The 19,405-nt window shown below is 38.9% G+C and overlaps 1 protein-coding gene across 1 annotated transcript in view; it reads left to right on the top strand.

Moving 5' to 3' along the window:
* Positions 1–19,405, top strand: part of NNT (nicotinamide nucleotide transhydrogenase) — a 68,875-nt gene that overhangs the window by 11,122 nt on the left and 38,348 nt on the right. Inside the window, exons 2-10 of the mRNA XM_070938887.1 lie at positions 32–261; positions 4,378–4,595; positions 5,425–5,512; positions 8,335–8,423; positions 11,273–11,460; positions 12,232–12,365; positions 14,217–14,408; positions 15,723–15,876; positions 17,434–17,595. Of these exons, the coding sequence (XP_070794988.1) occupies positions 32–261; positions 4,378–4,595; positions 5,425–5,512; positions 8,335–8,423; positions 11,273–11,460; positions 12,232–12,365; positions 14,217–14,408; positions 15,723–15,876; positions 17,434–17,595 (1,455 nt within the window). The remainder of the gene's footprint in view (positions 1–31; positions 262–4,377; positions 4,596–5,424; positions 5,513–8,334; positions 8,424–11,272; positions 11,461–12,231; positions 12,366–14,216; positions 14,409–15,722; positions 15,877–17,433; positions 17,596–19,405) is intronic.

Here is a 19,405-nt window from a genome sequence, read left to right as displayed (position 1 = left end):
TCAAATACTGTTTATATTTCTGCCTTTATAGGTATTCCATATAAGGAATTGACTGTAGGTGTTCCAAAGGAGATCTTTCAAAATGAGAAAAGGATTGCTTTGTCACCAGCTGGAGTTCAAGCACTGGTTAAGCAGGGTTTTAACGTTATTGTGGAGTCAAGTGCAGGAGAAGCTGCTAAATTCTCTGATGACCACTATAGACAGGCTGGAGCACAGATCCAGGGCCCCAAGGAAGTATTGGCTTCTGACATAGTCCTCAAGGTAATCATTATCTGTTTACTACTACTCCTATGAAATCAGTTTCTCTCCCCCCCCCAAAGTGTTTTTCCACTTTGTTGTTGCTAGTGGGTTGGGTGCAGGGGTGCTATTCACCAGGTTCTGACAGGTTCTGGAGAACCGGTAGCGGAAATTTTGAGTAGTTTGGAGAACCGGTAATAATTGACTGGCCCCGCCCCCATCTATTCTTTGCCTCCCAAGTACCAGCTGATTGGGAGGAAATGGGAATTTTGCAGTAACCTTCTCCTGGAGTGGGGAGGGAATGGGGATTTTACAGTATCCTCCCCCTGCCATGCCCACCAAGCCATGCCCACCATGGCATGCCACGCCCACCAAGCCACACCCACAGAACCGGTAGTAAAAAATTTTGAATCCCACCACTGCATATTTCGGCTGCATTTTTGGAATTGGTAGGAACACACAGGCACTGATAGGAGACAAAGCAATATAGGCTTCCTAAAGATAAAGAAGATAGAAGGCTACAGATGTAAAAACCAGACATGTGAAAGAGGAATTTCAAGAAAACTCAGTTGAACTCAGAGAGCCTGCATATATAGTAGACCTTTGGGATAAGGAATATTAAAGGAAGCCAGTGCCACTTTGTTATCAGTTTATCCTTAAGGTGTGGATCAATCAACAGGGAATAAGTAACAGAGAATTTGTCTGACAATGTAAATGCATGAAGTCTGTCAAAATAAATTAAGTATATACCGGCGGCCCTCACTTTGTTGACCATTCAAAGTTATGATGGCACTGAAAAGGTAAATGTATAACTAGTCTCACACTTATGATCTTTGTAATATTCCCATAGTCAAAGGAAAGCCATTGGTGTGCTTCACAGTTGGCTTCCAATGCGCAAAGTTAGTGGAGAAGCAAACAGTAAAATCACAGATCATAATCACATGATGTCTTGCTTAATGATGGGACCTAGTTGTGATTGTGAGGAGTTCCTGTATATGCATTATGGAAAGTTTTTCCAGTCAAAATTTACAGTTTTGAATTCAGATTGTCAAAATAATTAAGTTTAAAGCAGATGGTTTGTATTTGAAATGAATTGTTCTCATCATTTTGGAAGCATTTCAAGCTCAAAACACCTCCCAGGTGGTGGAAACAGACATTTCAAATGTGAAGCAACTGTTTCAAATGTCCAAAACCATTTTGAACTCAGGAAGTAGGCATGTTGAATCCAAAACTTTGATTTTGAGAAATTTGCACATACCATATATATATAATTCAAGGTGGCAAACATACCTAATGCTCCTGCTTCTTATTTTCCTCATAACAATCATGTGAGGTAGGCTGGGCTGAGAAAGATGAATTGGGCCACAGTCACCCAGCCATCTTTCACACTTAAGGTGGGAACTCAGAAACTCCTAGTTTCTAGGTCAGCACCTTAACCACAACACCCTATTGGCTTTCTGTATAAGAGAATTGCTACCGGTACATAATTGCTATTATGGACTACAAATAAAAGAACCCTTTCCAACAGTGACCATAGCATGATAGATTTGTATCTCAACTTACATCCTCACATAGACAATGTGACGGAATCCCAAAGTATAACTTTAGAAAAGCCAACTATGATCTCATAACTGATTGTTGGAAAAGTTTTTAGTTTAGGTTGTAGAGGTCAATAAAATCTTGGAATGTCCCAGCAGCTACATTTAAGCCAGGTTTCTTTTATCAAGAAAAACCTTAATTGTTTATTTAAAATCAATAAACTATTTACATTTTAAATCACAGAGCATTATCCCTTGGTCTTTATTTATTTCTTAGGTAAATGTGCTTAGAGCATATTCCTTTCTTATCTAGCCATTTTGACAGAGACAGAATGTCTGTTGTTGAGCAGCTGTAAGTCTGTCAAGTCAGTGTATATCCTTCTTCTCTCAGTGTGTGTGAGTAAAGGGGGGTCATATTTATAGAGTGGCTAAGCCACTCCCCCTTCGGTCCCTTAAAGAAAATGGAGGGAAAGTATAAACACAAAACCATCCCTTCCAGTATAGACAGAGTAGTTCAGTGGCACTATTTTAGATTATTATCTGACACTGATGACCTTTCATCTCTTGATTGGCAAACTCTATTCACTGGCTGCATCACTGCCGAAGACCATTATAACATTTTTTTGCAAGAAGTCAAAAGAATTTTCATGTAGGATTTGCTATGCTGCTAACCTATCCTAATTCTTCAAACATCATCTTAAAATACTATTTGCATAGTGCACAGTACATTTTAATCTATGGTGGTACTTTGAACATGAATCATAGTGTTTGAGTTACAAAATTCAGTCACTTTTACTAGCTAGCTTCATTATTTGAAATCTTTCACAGGCAATGCATTTTAAAACCAGGCATAGCATTAGAAAAGTTTCTTTGGAACTAGGACAAAGCACATCTGATAAAGCTTTGTCTTGCAGAGAGCAAACTTCAGTTGCTGTAGAGCAGATGCATTATCAGGCAAACTGTTGACTGAGCAAAGTCCATTTTGCTGTTACTTTTCAGGGGCAACATTGTGCTAACATTTTACTTCCACAAACTGAATCTTTAATGATGATTAATTGTCCTCTCCGCCCCCCCTTCTGTCTACACTGACAGCAGGAATGCTGGTTTTGAGTGAGAATAAATGACTGAAAACAAGGAGGAATCAAGTTGGTGAAAGCTATCTAGTTAGATAATTTATTATTTTATTTGATATTATCTAGTCTAGTGTTTCTCAAGCAGCTTTAAGATAGGTGGATATCAACTCTCAGAATTCCCTAGCCAGCATGAGTGGCTGGGGAATTCTGGGAGTTAAAGTTCCACCCATCTTAAATTTGCTTAAGTTGAAAAACACTAAATAATATCAAATAAAATAATAAATTATCTAACTAGGTAGCTTTCGTCAACTTGACTCTTCCTTGTTTTGAATAATTTATTTTCACTCAAAACAGGCATTCCTGCTGAGAAATACTGAACTAGACCAATTCTTAAAGTAGATGTAAATTACCCCAAGGATAATTTGGGGGTATCCTAGTAGTAATGGAGCAATTTGTAATTACTTGTTTGTGAGTCGAGGATCCAGTTTGTAAGTTGCTTTTGTAAAACAGCAGTCTGTATTAGTGAGAGTTTTTTAGGGTGAGGGGGTGAGGTTTATGATGTTATTCAGGATTGGGAGAAGGGTAATTGGGTCAAACAGCTTAAGAATCACTGGTTTGTATTGATGGACAAGATCTGTCCAGGAATTCTATTAAGATAATTTACAGGTGATTATTATTAGGTGATCTCAGGAACAGAACTCTTCATCTTTTGCTATCATGACAAGCAGAGAAAGAGGCATTATTAAGCATGAATTGGCAACTAGGATGCCCCAACTTAAAAAATACTTAAGAATTGTCCAGCAGCTCATGGTCTCCAAAACAATACAAGGTCATTTCTGAAATATTTTGTGTGAGAGTTATAGCCCTAAGGGGAGAGTTCAGTACGAACCATGAATTATTCATTAAAAAGTTATGTACCATTAACTAAAGGAATTTTCTATTGTAAAGAAAGAGAAAATTAAATTTTCCACATCATTAGCAAGTGTATAGATTCTGGATTCTTCTTTTCAAATATCCTTTTGCATTGGAAAAAATATTTCTAGGTAACCAAATTAGGGCTCCTCCCCAGTACAATTGACAGACATTGCAGGTCCATTCAATTGAGATTGCAATGGGAAGAAAGAGTTAAAAATTGTCTGTCCTCTTTCTTGACTCCTTATCCCGTGTCAGTTCTTGTGCTGCTTCTTTTTTACACAAGTAATTGAGGCATTTGCCAATTGCTATTTTGAGTCTTAGTCCTATTTAGGACTTACATGTCTTAATATAATAATTTATAAATTGCTAATGTTAATAAACTATATGTAATAATGTAACTATTAAGTATAAAATTATTAAATGACATTTCATTTATTTGTTTCCCTTGCTTGAAGAGCTATTCTACTTGGAGTTCACAAACCAAATGCAGCAATTGAAACAAAGCATGAAATGCTTTTAAAAATTAATATAATTAGAATATTGGTTCATTTTGCTTTATTTTCATTCTTGCATTATGAGTTTTTGTGATTTACTCTTTTTCTACTCCTCTCTAGGTGAGGGCTCCAATGTTTAATTCTGTACTTGGCATCCATGAGATTGAGCTTTTTAAATCGCATGGTACTCTGATCAGTTTTATCTATCCTGCTCAAAATCCAGATCTGCTGAACAAACTAGCAGAAAAAAACATCACTGTCTTGGCTATGGATCAGGTTCCACGCGTGACTATTGCTCAGGGATATGATGCTCTCAGCTCTATGGCCAACATTTCTGGGTATGATACCATGTACAGTTTTTACTCATTTGTAGAATTCTACTAATAAAGAATTTGATATGGAACAGAATTCATATTTCAGAGAAATGTGTGCTTTTTGAAATTTTGAATCATTTATTTATTAATCAAATTCATATAGTGTCCCATCTCACAAGATACTCAGATCCACTAGTTGAAGAAGGAATTCTCTGTGACAAACAAATCTGAAACTGAAACTGAAACATGCTACAAGAGAAGCAGAAAAATAAAAACTGGGAAGTAACTGTAAACAAATCTGTTTATGTTAGATTAACATTCATCTTGTTCTCCAGGAGTTCAAGGTGACTTCTCAGCATTTCCTCATAGCCACCATCTGAGGTTGGGCTCAAAATAGCAGTTAGCCTGAAGTTTTGCTGTGAACTTCTGTAGCTGATGGTGTGTTTTCATGGACTTAACTTCTGTGTATGGGAACTGCTTTGTCAGGCTGACTGAAGCAGTACTTGTATTTTGATACTGGGAGCAACTGAAGCATACACAATTGATGGCAAACAGATTGATACAGTAGTGCTTATTATTCACAATTAGTAGCTGTGCTTTAGCATGATGCTCTCATTCCATGATTTGCATTGTGTCCAGCTTTCTGATGACTAGTTGTGACTCATTCTTTCTTTCAGTTATCAGATTCATTTGAACTATCCCTTATGCTATGTTGGTTATGTGAATGGGAACAGAAGACAGATGGGTAGATCAGCATATGCTACTCTTCGAAGCCACACACAGAAACCATACTATATCTATGGAGAAATTAAAATGCAATGATACTGATGGCTGGTTTTCCTTCTTTTAACAGTTACAAGGCAGTTGTACTTGCAGCTAATAATTTTGGTCGTTTTTTCACTGGTCAGATCACGGCAGCTGGCAAAGTTCCTCCAGCTAAGGTATGTGTGGGGAAAAATGTGTAATGAATCAATCATAAGCAGGTTAGCAATGCTCTTTGTGCCTTCATATGCTGATTACAATCTCTTCTAGTGAGTTTTCTTCTCCAGAGACTCCTTTTAGCCTTTCCCTGGTAAATCAAATGCAATTTCTTTTGATGTTGGCAGTGATTTGTTAAATTGTAATGAATACTGAGTAATTTGCAAATTAATGTCTGAAAGCTTAAGCTATGCAGATTATAAAATTAATATAAAATCTGGTTTACTGTTGCTCGCAAACAGTAAAATGTCTGTCACTTCTACATGTTAACAACTTTGTCTGAAGAACTGCTATTACGGATAGGGTAATCCTGTAATTTTAATCTTGACTTCAGGCTAAATAACATGACTAGTCCAGTCATTAGCAGTCATAACTGAAATAACTTTCTAAAGTGATGTTTCATTACAGTCCTGTATAGAATTATGCAATCTTTTAAACATTCGTGTTCTATTACTACAATACAAAATATAATCTGCTAATACTGTTTGATGGATTTCTTACATTATCTCTTCTAAAGTAGAAGACAATTACATCCATTCCACACTATGTTTTAAAATATTAAATGATTTTCTCATGTGCTGCAGTGTTTTCAATATTCAGTATTACTATAAAAGTACAGACAGTAGCGCTAAATTCTTCCGAAGGAGGAAGAGTAAATTCCGTTCTTCCCAGCTAACAGAGAAACTAGTTACCTTGGCATTCAGAAATTAACTGATGTCTGTTAATGATAACAGAATTCTTGCCAAGAATGCTGAAAATTCTTTTCCAAGTTGTACAAATAGTTCCTTGCAAACATGTATTAAAAGCATGACTCGGTATCCGGTAGAATCTTTTGAACTCAACCTTTCATTCTTTATAGTGTTGATAAATAAACTTGAGATTTGTGAATAAAGTCTCATTAGTCTAAAGCTAAGCCCAATCAAAAGTGATATTTTCTCTCTATGTCAAGCAGGAGGAGGATGAATTATGCAAACAGAGTTACAATGAAACGTAGCATGATGTGATGCTCTATAGAATTAAAGCAATTCAGTATGGTTACTTTTCCTTCTGTTTTCTTTTTTCCTCCTAATTATTATTTAGTGTTCCACAATTGCTAAGTGGAATCAAACTGCACTGGGCTTTTTAAAAGGTTTTTCTCCATTAAATTCTTTTCTAAATACATGTTTGTAGTTTTGAAAACATCATGGTTCCTATAAGAATGCTTGCATTTCTTATTGGGTAACTCAGTAATACTGTGTTTATAATGGCACTGGCATAGACATGCACCTGACTAGCTGTGTTTCAAGCAAAGCTGTAGGGGAAGAAACACAACCTGGAGATGGAGTCAAGGAACAACTCAGCCTAGAATTGTTACGTGTCCACAAATGCTCCAATTCCATTGACTCTTGCCTAATGCCAATTTAGTGCTGAAAGTTAGTTGACTAGATTCTGGTATATAGGCCAGTGGTGGGTTGCTACCGATTCTCCCCGGTTCTTGCGAACCAGTAGTGGAAATTTTGAGTAGTTTGGAGAACCGGTAAATACCACCTCTGTCTGGCCCCGCCCCCAATCTATTTGCTGCCTCCCAGTCTCCCAGCTGATCGGCTATAAGGAAAAAATCAGGGCTCACTTGACAAGAGAAAAAAAAAACAAGATACTGTCGCTTTAAATTGAGAAGTCAAGAAGCCTCCCAATTGATCGGCTAGAAGGAAAAAAATCAGGGCTTGTTTTTCAGCCAGGAGATCACTTGGCAAAGAAGAAGAAGCGGGGGGAGGGAAAGACGCCATTGCTTTAAATTGACAAGTCAAGAAGGAGCTGCTGGAAGGAGGTTTTTACTTGCAGAAGCAAAGTGATGTTCAGCAGTTCGTTTCTGGGTCAGCTGAACAACAAACTGGATAAGAGGAGGGATTCTTATATGGTTCTATGTTTTTGAAGTTTTGGGGTTTGTGCAACATGGGCTTTGTGTTTCTAAAAAGGTTTGGGTGATTTCCATTGTGAAATATCCTGTCTTGAATGAGTTTTCTGCCTGCTTGTAAATGGAGCCGAACTTCCGGTTTCCACCTTCTATTCTCTCTAAGCACCAGTAGCTGTTTTCTTCTTGCAAAGTTTCCTTTATGCAGCTGGCAGAAATGTGGAATGAGTATCAGGCAGGTTCCTTGTTAGCAGCTTGATTTTTCCTTGCTTTTCTGGGAGCCTTTTCTTATGAGTAATATTTTATTCAGGGAAATGAAGAGGGGGGAGTTTGATTCCTTCCCAAAGCAGGTTAGTGGAGGGAATGGGGATTTTGCAGTGTCCTTCCCCTGTCACGCCCACCAAGTCACACCCACAGAACCGGTAGTAAAAAAATTTGAAATCCATCACTGATATAGGCATGAGCAATAAATCTACTTAACTGGAACTTAACATGCGATCCTGATTCTTTGCACTTGACAAGCGCAGGCTGGAAATTGTTTTGGCTGTTTCTAGATGTTACTGAGCAAAATTAGATTTTTAAACCACTGCTATTTACTGCTCTTGTATGGAATCTGAAAATCAGACATTCCACTATGGGAGAATTCAACACTACTTGTAGTGATTGATATTTTTTTTTCCTGCAAAGTCCTTAAGATTTGGATAACTGATATACAATACCATTGATTGGTTAATATTTTCCTTTTCAAGAAACTTTATCTTCTTTGACAAACAGCTGCTGTTGGGTGCTGCTTAAAACTATCCTACATCTTCACTTTATGTTGATTCATGTCGGCCATTTAGTGTTTACAATTTAGATTGGTATAAGTTATTATTATTCTTTGCTTGGATGTAGGTTCTGATCATTGGAGGTGGAGTTGCTGGATTAGCATCTGCAGGAACAGCTAAATCAATGGGAGCTGTAGTTCGTGGATTTGATACCAGGTAGACATATATGACTCTTACAAATTTATTTATTTTGTTCCTTCCTGTCACTGTTGGCTCCTGGCAATGGTTTGGACTAATCCCTGCAAATTTTCTTGACAAAGTTTTTCAGAAGTGTTTGCAATTGATACCTTCCTGAGTCTGAGAAGGGTCTGAGAAGTTGTCACTGGACAAAGATTATCCAGCTGCTTTTGTGACCAAGGCAGGAGTAGAACTCACACTCTTCCAGGTTCTAGCCTGGTTTCTTAACCACTACATCAAAGTGGTTCTCAAAATTTATTAGTTAATAATTCATTTGTATTCTGTTGTTCCTCAAGAATAATCAGAAAAGCTTGCAAAGAGTTTATTTCCATTTCTTCTTAAAATAACTTTGTGCCCCCCCCCCATGAATTTTTGAATATCACAAGTAGGCTGCATAACTGAACACCACTATATACTGCATAACGTAAGGAATAATTCAGATTTTTACATTTTTCTGGATTGCACCTTAGTAATTCACACAAGATTTTGGAGTAAAGGAATATCATCTTGATTTACTTGTTTTGAAATACAAACACATTCATGTAGTGGGTTGCTACTATTTTCTGTGATGATGATGTTGATGATGATGATGATGATGATGATGATGATGATGATGATGATGATGACAACTTCACAAAGTTGCTTATAATTCTGGAGATTCCGAGGGCTTCTCCTTAAGGTATTAATTAGCTCTAACCCCTCTTAACCCCTTTTGAGAAGAATGAAGGTTGGCTAAGTGGTGCCAATTAGACAATTCAGACTCAGGCTTCTATAAATTTTTTTGGGGGGGATTATTATAGTATTTCTCTCAAAGAATTAAAGCCATTTTAATATTTGTATATTGGAATGTAGGGGATAATCCGTAGTACTGCATTGTTATTATAGAAGTAGCCCTTACCAGCTGCTTGTTCAGCAACTGCTGAAGTTGTGATGGCATTGACCAATGTGGTATTTACAAGTAATCCTTGATGTTTCAGTTTTCGCAGAGCTCCAGGGTTACATGATCATGGTTTGGCTGTTAGCAACCAGTTTGCAATTATGATGGTTGCAGTGCTCCATCAAATGTAATTGCCATTTGCAACCTTCCCTGATGGCTTCCCATGACCTAAGTCACAAGTTGCTCCCAATGGCTCTTTTCAGTCATTTCTCTTTATGTATTCAGGAATATGTAGAAGGACGAGCAGGATGCATTTTAGCCATTCATTCATCAGGAAGTTGAAGAAATGAAAAGGGATTCTACATCTGTAAAGCTTGAACATAATAGTATGTTCTCACTTAAGTGTGGTAATTGGACTGGCAACTCCATCTCTAACTGATTGTGGTCATAAAGCATGCCATCATGCGACCAGACTGGTTTACAATGGCCACCTAGTCATTAGGCAAAAGATCATGTGGTCACCATTTGTAGCCTCTTGCTGGCTTCCCTATTGACTTTGCTTGTTGGAAGCCAATGAAGGTCACAAACAGCAATCACGATTGTGACACATTGCAATGTCATAGGCCAAATGCCAAGCACCCAAATCACTATCACGTCACTGTGGGAATACTGGGTTGGCTGCAACTATGATGACTACCGTGTTTCTCCAAAAAGATGACCCACCTTGAAAAGAAGCCCTATCACGGTTTTGAGCGCATGCGATCAAATTAAGCCCCACCCACAAAATTAGCCCTAATTAAGATCCTGCCCACCCCAGGGGGCAGGGTGTGGGGCGAGGCATACAGATTAAAAAATAAGCTAGAGTGGGGATGGGGGTGTGTGAAGCTGCCCTACTTACCAGGCCTCGCACACCCCACCTGTCGCGCCATCTTCTGCGGCCGCTTGCTGCCACTTGCATGCATTGCCCTAGCCTCTGATTCACCTTCAGATGCCTGCCTCCCGGAAGGCATCTGCAGCCGATAATAGAAGTCCAGATCAATCCGGAGCTCTATTATCAGCTGCAGATGCCTTCTGGCAGGCATCTGGAGCCGAAACAGAGGCCAGAGCGATGCGTGCAAGTGGTTGCAAGCGGCCGCAGAAGAAGTGGGAAGGCCTAGCCATTTTTTCGGGGGTCAAAAGAAAATAAGATCAGGCCTTCTTTTTGGAGAAACACGGTAGTTGTAAGTCTCCTTGTTTGGTGCTGTCACAATTTTGAATGGTTGCTGAACAGGTAGTCAGTGAATGAGGACTATCGGTATTTGAAACTGTAGTCTCAAATTTGATTGATTCCCTTCTTATATTCAGTGCGATAACCCTATCCCCATCACCACCTTGCGTGTTTATATTTATTATTTTGTTCTTATGCTCCTTCTCCTCATAAACAAGGCCAGTGATACAACAGAAATTACGATGAGAGTTATCAACAATAAAATTTTTAATCATAATATCAAGACAGCAAAAACAATAAGATACAGAAAATAAAAGAAACTTTGTTTAGTAAACAGGTAGGGATATTCATTCATTCATTTGATCATCATATTTACATAACTGTTCATCTCATAGAAAAGTGAAGGATCTTTATGAAAACATCCTTTGTCTTACTGTTTTCACATGGTGACTACCACTTTTGTTTGACCCCCAGGCTTCCTGAAAATTTCAATTTTTATTACATCCCTGCGAGATTAAGTAAACAAGTAATTACAGACATTATTTCTATACTGAAATAATTCTTATTTGACAAACTCATCATCACTTTAGTTACACATCTGAATTTATTGGAGGTCATTTTTAAGGGAGAATATGATTTTCTGGTTTGAAGACTCCTGCACAGACTTTTTTCTGGTATTATGTTCTGTATATTTTTTGCTCTTTTCTTTGTTATTAAGAGTTTGCTTTATTTTCTACTTGGTAGAGCTGCTGCATTAGAACAATTTAAATCATTAGGTGCTGAGCCATTGGAAGTTGACATAAAGGAATCTGGAGAAGGCCAAGGGGGATACGCAAAGGAGATGTCCAAAGAGTTTATTGAAGCTGAAATGAAACTCTTTGCTAAACAATGTGAAGAAGTTGATATCATTATTACAACAGCACTTATTCCTGGTAAGTATGCTGTAGAATATACATGAGTTTTTCACTAGAATGTTTGATTGGAGCAAAGATTGATAATCTTTGCTCCAACTCATCTTAAAAAATTAGGTTAAAGGCCAAAAATTTATTGTAGTTCTGGAGTGGTGACATGACTTTGATACCCAACAATGTGGTGATTTTTGCACTATATAGCAGGTTTGTGATCTAAATGACCCCTTCCAAGTTTATACAGGTAGTCCATGAGTTATGACATAATGAAGCCTGTCTATCACAGTTGAGCTCATGACAGTTGTAAAATGAATTTGTTTTTTACAGTTGTTAATCCCCATAGTCATTAAGTGAATCCGCTAGCATTAACCAAATGCTATGGTTTGTAAGCAAGCCAATGGTTCACTATGACTGCTGTATTATTGAAAAGCAGAACTAAATACTGATTTTCAGAAAACCATCTTAAAACGCAGTGATTTGACTGTTGGATGCTGTATATGCAGCCTGGCTGCCCCATCTCAAAATAAGGTCACGTAACTGGCGGGGAACTGACTGTTAGCACTTTGAATCCATAAGTACCTCTCAGCTAGGTTTGTCGAAGCTTGAAATGGTTACTAAGTGATTAGTTGTAAATCAAGGACTACCTATAAGTTTATGTCAGTAAGGCTGATTCTCTGGAAATTTACACAACTGAATAAGCTTAACTGTTCTTTTTTTATCTAGAGAAAAATGACCGAACGGGTTATTTCTATTAAGTACAAATTAGAATATTGTGGGTATTTTTTGTCTTTTCAGGTAAAAAAGCTCCGATCCTCTTTCGAAAAGATATGATTGAATTGATGAAGGAAGGATCAGTGGTTGTAGATCTAGCTGCTGAAGCAGGGGGGAATATTGAAACTACAAAGCCAGGGGAACTCTATGTTCACAAGGTAGCTTCATCAGGTTCTTTATAGCTGTCCTTTTTTAATATAAAGTAAGGAGTTCCTAGGCTAAATGTCCCAACCTAGTGCTCTATGAAGTGGTTATTTCCTAATATTTCTCGTCTCCAGATATGAATATGGTAGTTATCTCATACTTAAACAACTTAACCCAGTAAGTTTCCTTACTTTGTTTACTCACAGTTAAGTGGAACAAATGGACTTGTTTTAGTCAATATTGGCAATTTGATCATTAATATATTTAGTGTTCCGTGGGCAGACACATGTGATATTACCACTTGGGCCTGCTAACAGGTTGTCCTTATTCTATGACCATTACATTCAGCAATCTTTCAAAGTTATGAGAGTGAATGGTGGTTATGATCAGTTCTTGGAGATCCGGCTATCCCAGGACACTATGGTCATCGGTTCAGTCTCATGATTGGTTGCAGTGCCCTGTGATCACATTATCACCATTTGCAAACTTCCCTGCTGGCTTCCCCAGAACGTCAGTGGGAAAGGCAGCAGGGAAGGTTGCAGGTCACTGGGCTAAGTCTCCGCAACCTATGCATCCTCCCCCAGCCCTCTGCACTTGCACCCTGCTGGCCACTTGCATATCTCTGTGCTCGCTCCCCAAAACACCTCTCTCGTAGCTTTGCTCACTGTCCCTGACCCTTGCTGTATCTTTGCATGCCCTCTATGGTGCACAACTCTAGTGTACTCTTGGTCACCCTCCCCTCCTCAACCCAGACCACACTCTCCCTTATTCTCACCTCGCCCTCTGACCCACACTGCATCACTCTCCATCTCCGTTCACCATTCTGGTCCTCTACTTGGCCTGCATCACTTACCAGTCTGGGTCTTGTAGTTTCCTGCAGGTTTTCCTTCTCACTTTGACTGTGGGAAGCCAACAGGAAATTGTCTCACCTAATGGACTGTGGGATTCAGTTAACAACAACTGGGACTGCAACAATTGCTTTCACTAAGCGATATAGTCATGCTTAGCTATGGAACGTCTGGTCCCAATTGCCATTATGAGTTGAGGACTACCTTTATTTCCTTGTAATTTTTTTTAAGATAAATTGTGCTATAAATAAATAGGCCCATGAAAATAGTTAAAATTAAACTGTAAAAGCACAAAGTATATTAATTTAGCCTTTTTTAATTTAATGAATAACACTTTTTTTTTAAAAAAAAAAACTAAACTAATTGAGCTCCTAAACTAGATTTGATAGAAGACTTTCAGACATGGCTAGATTACAATCTTGATTGTAAGCAAGGATAAAGCCACTCACGACAGTTAATTGCCTGAAGATATAAATTCCTTTTATGACTTCAGTATTTCAACTTAATAGCTTCTTTCTCCTGATTTTCTGAAATAATAGATACTTGTTGTTCTTGGAGGCCTTGAAACCAAGTTGCCCTGTGTTTATTTAACAGTCACCTTCATCCTAAGAATCACTGGTTTGCACTTTAACCCTTACATTTGTTAATCAAGACAGGCCTATCGACATGGAAGATGCCCCATATAAGCTCAGAAATTGCTTTCAAAAAAGTTAATATGTAGGAAAACAATTGCTTTATTTATTGTCATGACTAGGTTTAGATTTTGAAGAATTGGATTTCTTTTTCCTTTCCCCTCCCCCAAATTATTTCTAAGTTTATTTAATCATATGTACAAATATATGACAAAAGGACATGTAGAACTTTAGTATCTTCTGGAAAAAGTTAAATATGTTAGGCCTGGAACCCTGAAAATTGGCCCCAGGCAGCAGCAACAATATTGGACAAGCTAGATAAATAATCCAACTTGGCATAAAGCTATTTCTTATGTTCTTTCATCTATATTTTTATTGCCTACAGGGGATCACACATATAGGTTACTCAGACCTGCCCAGCAGAATGGCTACCCAAGCTAGTACCTTGTATTCAAACAACATCACAAAGCTACTGAAAGCCATCAGCCCAGACAAAGAAAACTTTTACTTTCACATAAAGGATGAATTTGATTATGGCACCCTTGATCACGTTGTTAGAGGAACAGTGGTAATGAAGGTAAAGGGGCTCTTCCCTACCCCCCATATAAAGCTGATTATATATATTTAATACTTATTACTTATTTATTTAAGTAATCTTATTTACGGCTCTGCATTTGAATTTCCTGTGAGTGAAATATACTCATTCCCATTTTGAAATGTATTTTGCAAGGAGAGTAGCTTATTTCTCATTTATTATTTTAAAATCAATAGTATTTTCCTGTGCTGTTGATAGCTATTCTGTTAGCATCTTTGACTTCAGAAGGATTAAAATATGGATTGCTAGTTTTTATGCTTGAAAAATCTGTTTGAGGTGGTCATTATAATTTTTATTTATTTATTTGATTTCTGCAGCCACCCATCTCAAATTACTCTGGGCAGTATTCACTGTAAATGTGTAAAAACAATTAAAACAATATGGAATAAATATACACGGTGAATGAGTAAAACTGGGGACAGGGAATTTCCCATTCAACAATTTTGGTTACACATTTCTCCTTTCTTTTTAATCCATTTGTATAAGAAAAAGAAAGCCCAAGGATATGATTGGCATAAAGAGTTAGGACATGGAAGGCAAAGAAATCTGTGTGCATCTGGGTATCAAACAAAGTTAATGAGAAAAATATATGGCTATGATGAAAGTGGTTAAAGTTTAATTGGGAAATAGCCACTCTGCCCACGGAGAGGAAGATCTTTAGGATGCCCAATTATGACACCTATAATATCGACAGTCTACTGAAATACTCATGAGTAGCTGCCACTAGTAGTGGTGGGGAAAATGTACATTGAAGACCCTGGATCAAAGTCTCTTTGTTCCTCTGACACTCCCATAACATCAGCCTGAAATTGCTCCAACCTTGGAGTTGATTTATTTTCTGCCAATCAAATTCAGCAGAATAGGAGTCCATGTATTGTCTTCTGCCATAGGAAAAGTTTGTACTTTTACAAAGTATTAATTACTCCACTTTGGAATTCATTACCAAAAGACAAATTGCCTTGTCTATTGCTTCGTCTGTTACCTCAATTTATCCAGCCAGGTGCTTCCTGATGCATTAGGATTGCAAATCAGATTATTATCAGAAGTTTTGAAGGAGTATGGGAGTTGATGCATTTTCAGGATGCTCTGTTGGCAAAGACTGCTCTAACTTAATCAAAAAGTTAAAAAAAACCCCTCTTGATATCAAAGTCACCGCTCCCTTTATATTTTCTATTGGAACTTTGAAGATAACAGAGCCTCTGGAAGGTTTCGTTGACTCAGAGACTGTGGTTTTTGAATCATTAATGTAAACCATTTGATCTTTTAATTAAGCCCTTAGTTCTTTTTTCTTCTTAGGATGGGAAAGTGATTTTCCCAGCACCGCCTCCTAAGAACATTCCCCAGGCAGCACCTGTGAAGCAGAAGACAGTGGCAGAGCTAGAAGCAGAGAAAGCTGCTACTATTACACCTTTCAGGAAAACGATGACCTCTGCGTCTGCCTATACAGCAGGTGAGAAATGAGTGCCACTCTTTGGCTTCTTCTCTGGAATTTGCTGACCCAGTTAAAGACTGGCCTTGCCCAGTCCAAGAAAATGCAACTGTCTCCATTGTTGGCATCATCCAGATCAATTCCCGGAATTTTCTTGAGAGATCATGTTGGCTGGAGAATTCTTGGAGTTAGACAATCCAAGATGATAGACTCAGCCATTCAACTCCAGTTGCATGACCTTAAAGCTGGCAGACTGTCAAATGGGACATCTGTTGAGCAATATAGAATTCCTGTAGACCACATTCTTTACCATCTAATCTTGGCAGACAGAAGCAGACAGAGAGAGTTTGACTCTTCACTCTGTTAGTTCAGCCAAGACTTAGTGTTACAGCATGTCAGCATTTTCATCCAGGATTAACTCCTAGATCATAGGTACTTTCCAACAATTGACATACTGTAGGTGTGGAGAACAGAATTTTAGGTACAAGGAAATGTCATTGCTACCGTTTTCTGAATATACTGCAAACTGCCATTTTTTTTCTTGGAACTGCTAAGTTGCACCATATCCCCCTCTGCTCTTCATTGCTTTGGTGTTTGCCCCCTGGTTATTTCTTTATTTTCCATTCACCTGCATCATGGGTATCAAACTTGCTGTCCATGGACCAGATGCATCACACGCTGGCTACACCCACTCCCGGTTTAGCGAAGGGGAAAAAAGGTGCAATACGTCACATGATGACACCGTGACAATGCGAGTTTGATACCCCTGAGTTACATTTTCCTGGGACAATTCTTAACATCATGCTGTTGTAGTTCAGATCCCTGCCTCCAGACTTCTTCTAGCATCAGTAAAAATTAAAAGGGGGTGCTCTTCACCTAGACCAGGGGTGTCAAACTCAAGGCCTGGGGGCCAGATCCGGCCAACAGGGTGCTTAGATGTGGCCCACGGGGCCGCCCTGGAGACAGCAAAGTCCGGCTCGTGGGGCCTCTGCCAGAGCTCCGTTTTTGCTGGAAGAGGGATGCAGGAGGCTGTCGCAGCTAAAAACAGAGCTCACATGGGGCGCGTGCGGGGCTCTCCCGAGCTCCATTTTCGCTGGCAGAGGGTTGCAGGAGGCTTTTTTCGCTGGCAGAGCATTTGGGCCTCCACAGGTGCCCCCCAACATGAGTGGCTTTGAGCTGGCCATGCCCACCCCAGCCCCTTGAGGTCAAACGCAACCCTGATGCGGCCCTCAATGAAATCAAGTTTGACAGCCCTGACCTAGACGCTTTTCTAACAAGTGTCTATTAAGTGGTAAACCCCTTTAGAGTCATACCTTTGGCACTCTTGCTTGGGATGGTGACATCATATATTCAGGGCTGTATTAGACAAGGACCTGAAAACTGATGCAAAACTGAGTGGGCTGTCTCTAATGAGAACACACAATCAATGGTTTAAGGGAGCTGTTTTTCATAGATAGCCAGCCACTTTCTGCCTATAGCACCCCTACCTGAGACAAACAATGGTCATCTGAGCCTCCATTCACAGGAAGGTGATTGCAGTATTCCAAAAGGCTGAATGTGTTTTGTCTTGTTTTACAGGAATTGCTAGCCTGCTTGGGCTGGGCATTGCCTCTCCAAATTCAGCTTTCACTCAGATGGTGACAACCTTTGGCTTGGCTGGGATCGTTGGATACCATACTGTATGGGGCGTGACTCCTGCACTCCATTCACCACTCATGTCAGTGACCAATGCCATCTCGGGTACGACTATAAATTTTTTGATTTGATTTGATTTGATTTGATTTGGTACTGAGGTGATTCTGGATGGCTAGAATAAAAACAGACATACTGTGTAACAAAAACAAGAACTAGCAAAGAAGAAGTGAGTAAATTCAGTAATAACTCGGAACATTCCACAACTTCCAATAGCCAGCAAGCCAAGGTCTGGGATATCAATCAGATCCTTATGGCCCCGCAGAATGCCAGCAGGGTGGGAGCCACATGGATGCCAGAGAGAACCTTATTCCAGAGGGCAGGCACTGCGACAGAGAAGGTGTGCTTCCTGAGTCCTGTTTGATTGAAAGAACCTGGAATACACCAACCCTGTCAGCTGAAATCAGTTGAACAGACTCTGTGGCAGATAGGCAGTCCTTCAAATAATGAGCCCCATGCCATTTAGGGCTTTACAGGCCATAACCAGCATCTTGAATCACACTTGGAAGCAAGCTGGCAACCAGTCTGGCTTGTGGAGCAGAAGTCTCACATGGGTATATCAAGGCATAATTGGCTGTGCTGAGTTCTGGACCAGTTGAAGTTTCTGAGTTCAAGGGCAGTTCCATGCAGAGTACATTACAATATAAAGCATGAGTTGACTAGGACATGAGGGTCTGAAGGACCTCCCTATCCAGGAACAGGTACATTTGGTGCCAGTATTTCTTTTGAACATTAATACTTCTGTTTTTAACTGATTGAGAAGAAATTCTATACATTAAAAATGAAAATATGTGAATGAAATTACTGTGCATTTGAGTTATGTGTTAGTTATAATTGTCTGTTTGAGAGTACAGCTAATACAGTTCATACTTTCTGCTAGAGCAGGGGCGTCAAACTTGCTTCCTCATGTCGTTGTCACATAACATATTGTGACTTTTTTCCTCTCCGCTAAACCGGGGATGGGCATGGCCAGCGTGTGATGCATCTGGCCTGCGCGCTGTGTGTTGCTAGAGAATGTATTCCGAAGCTCAACGTTTGTCTTTCCGTATCTACTTTGCCATTAGTGTGAGTGATATAATGTCTTAAAATATGTTATATAAAATATATATTAGTTATTACATCTGGAGTACATCAGGATGGAAAAGAATCTAGACCTACTTCATTTTATCTATGATAAGATGGTTATCTATTTGCTCTTGTAGTCAACCAGTAATAAACAAAACCTATCCATTCAGTTCCTAAATATGTTTAGAAGTACTGTGGAACTTTCAATTCTTACCTCCTAGAGGCCTAACTCTTCCAGAGTTAATTTTTGCACTGTTTATGGCAAGGGTTATCACTTGAGAAGCAGACTACATAGACTAAAATCTTTGTACCAATTCTTATTTGGTCCAAAAGATGGATTGCCATATGTACTAATAAACTTCTAAATCTGCATTCCACCGATGGTTGCTCCTGAGGCATATTTAATGTTGCAGGACTATGCCAAGTTCCAATTTCTGATTGGCCAAGATGTTGCCAAAATATCATGGCAACTTTTGAATTATCAGCTCTTTGTGTAGGCCAGGCATGGAAATGGACTGTGAGTTTTAGTCTTGGCTTAGATATGAAAGCTGGCTGGGTGACTTTGGGCCAATCACTCTCAGCTCAACCCATTGAGGTGTGGCAAATAGGAAGAGGAAGAAATTGGAGATACGTTTGCAGCCTTAAATTATTTGTGTATAAAAAATAAAGACAGAATAAGAAATGGCTAATACTGTAACAGAATCCTGAAAAATTAACAATATTTCCCCTTCTTACCCTCCTAAAACCAGGACTGTTTTAAGTTATTTTTCATTTTGTTTGACTTTCCTGGACT

This window comes from Pituophis catenifer, unplaced genomic scaffold (genome assembly GCF_029215685.1).
Source record: "Pituophis catenifer annectens isolate HBS135680 unplaced genomic scaffold, rPitCat1.0.hap2 SCAF_2, whole genome shotgun sequence".
Lineage (NCBI taxonomy): Eukaryota > Metazoa > Chordata > Lepidosauria > Squamata > Colubridae > Pituophis > Pituophis catenifer.
This window is presented reverse-complemented; position numbering and strand designations above follow the sequence as displayed.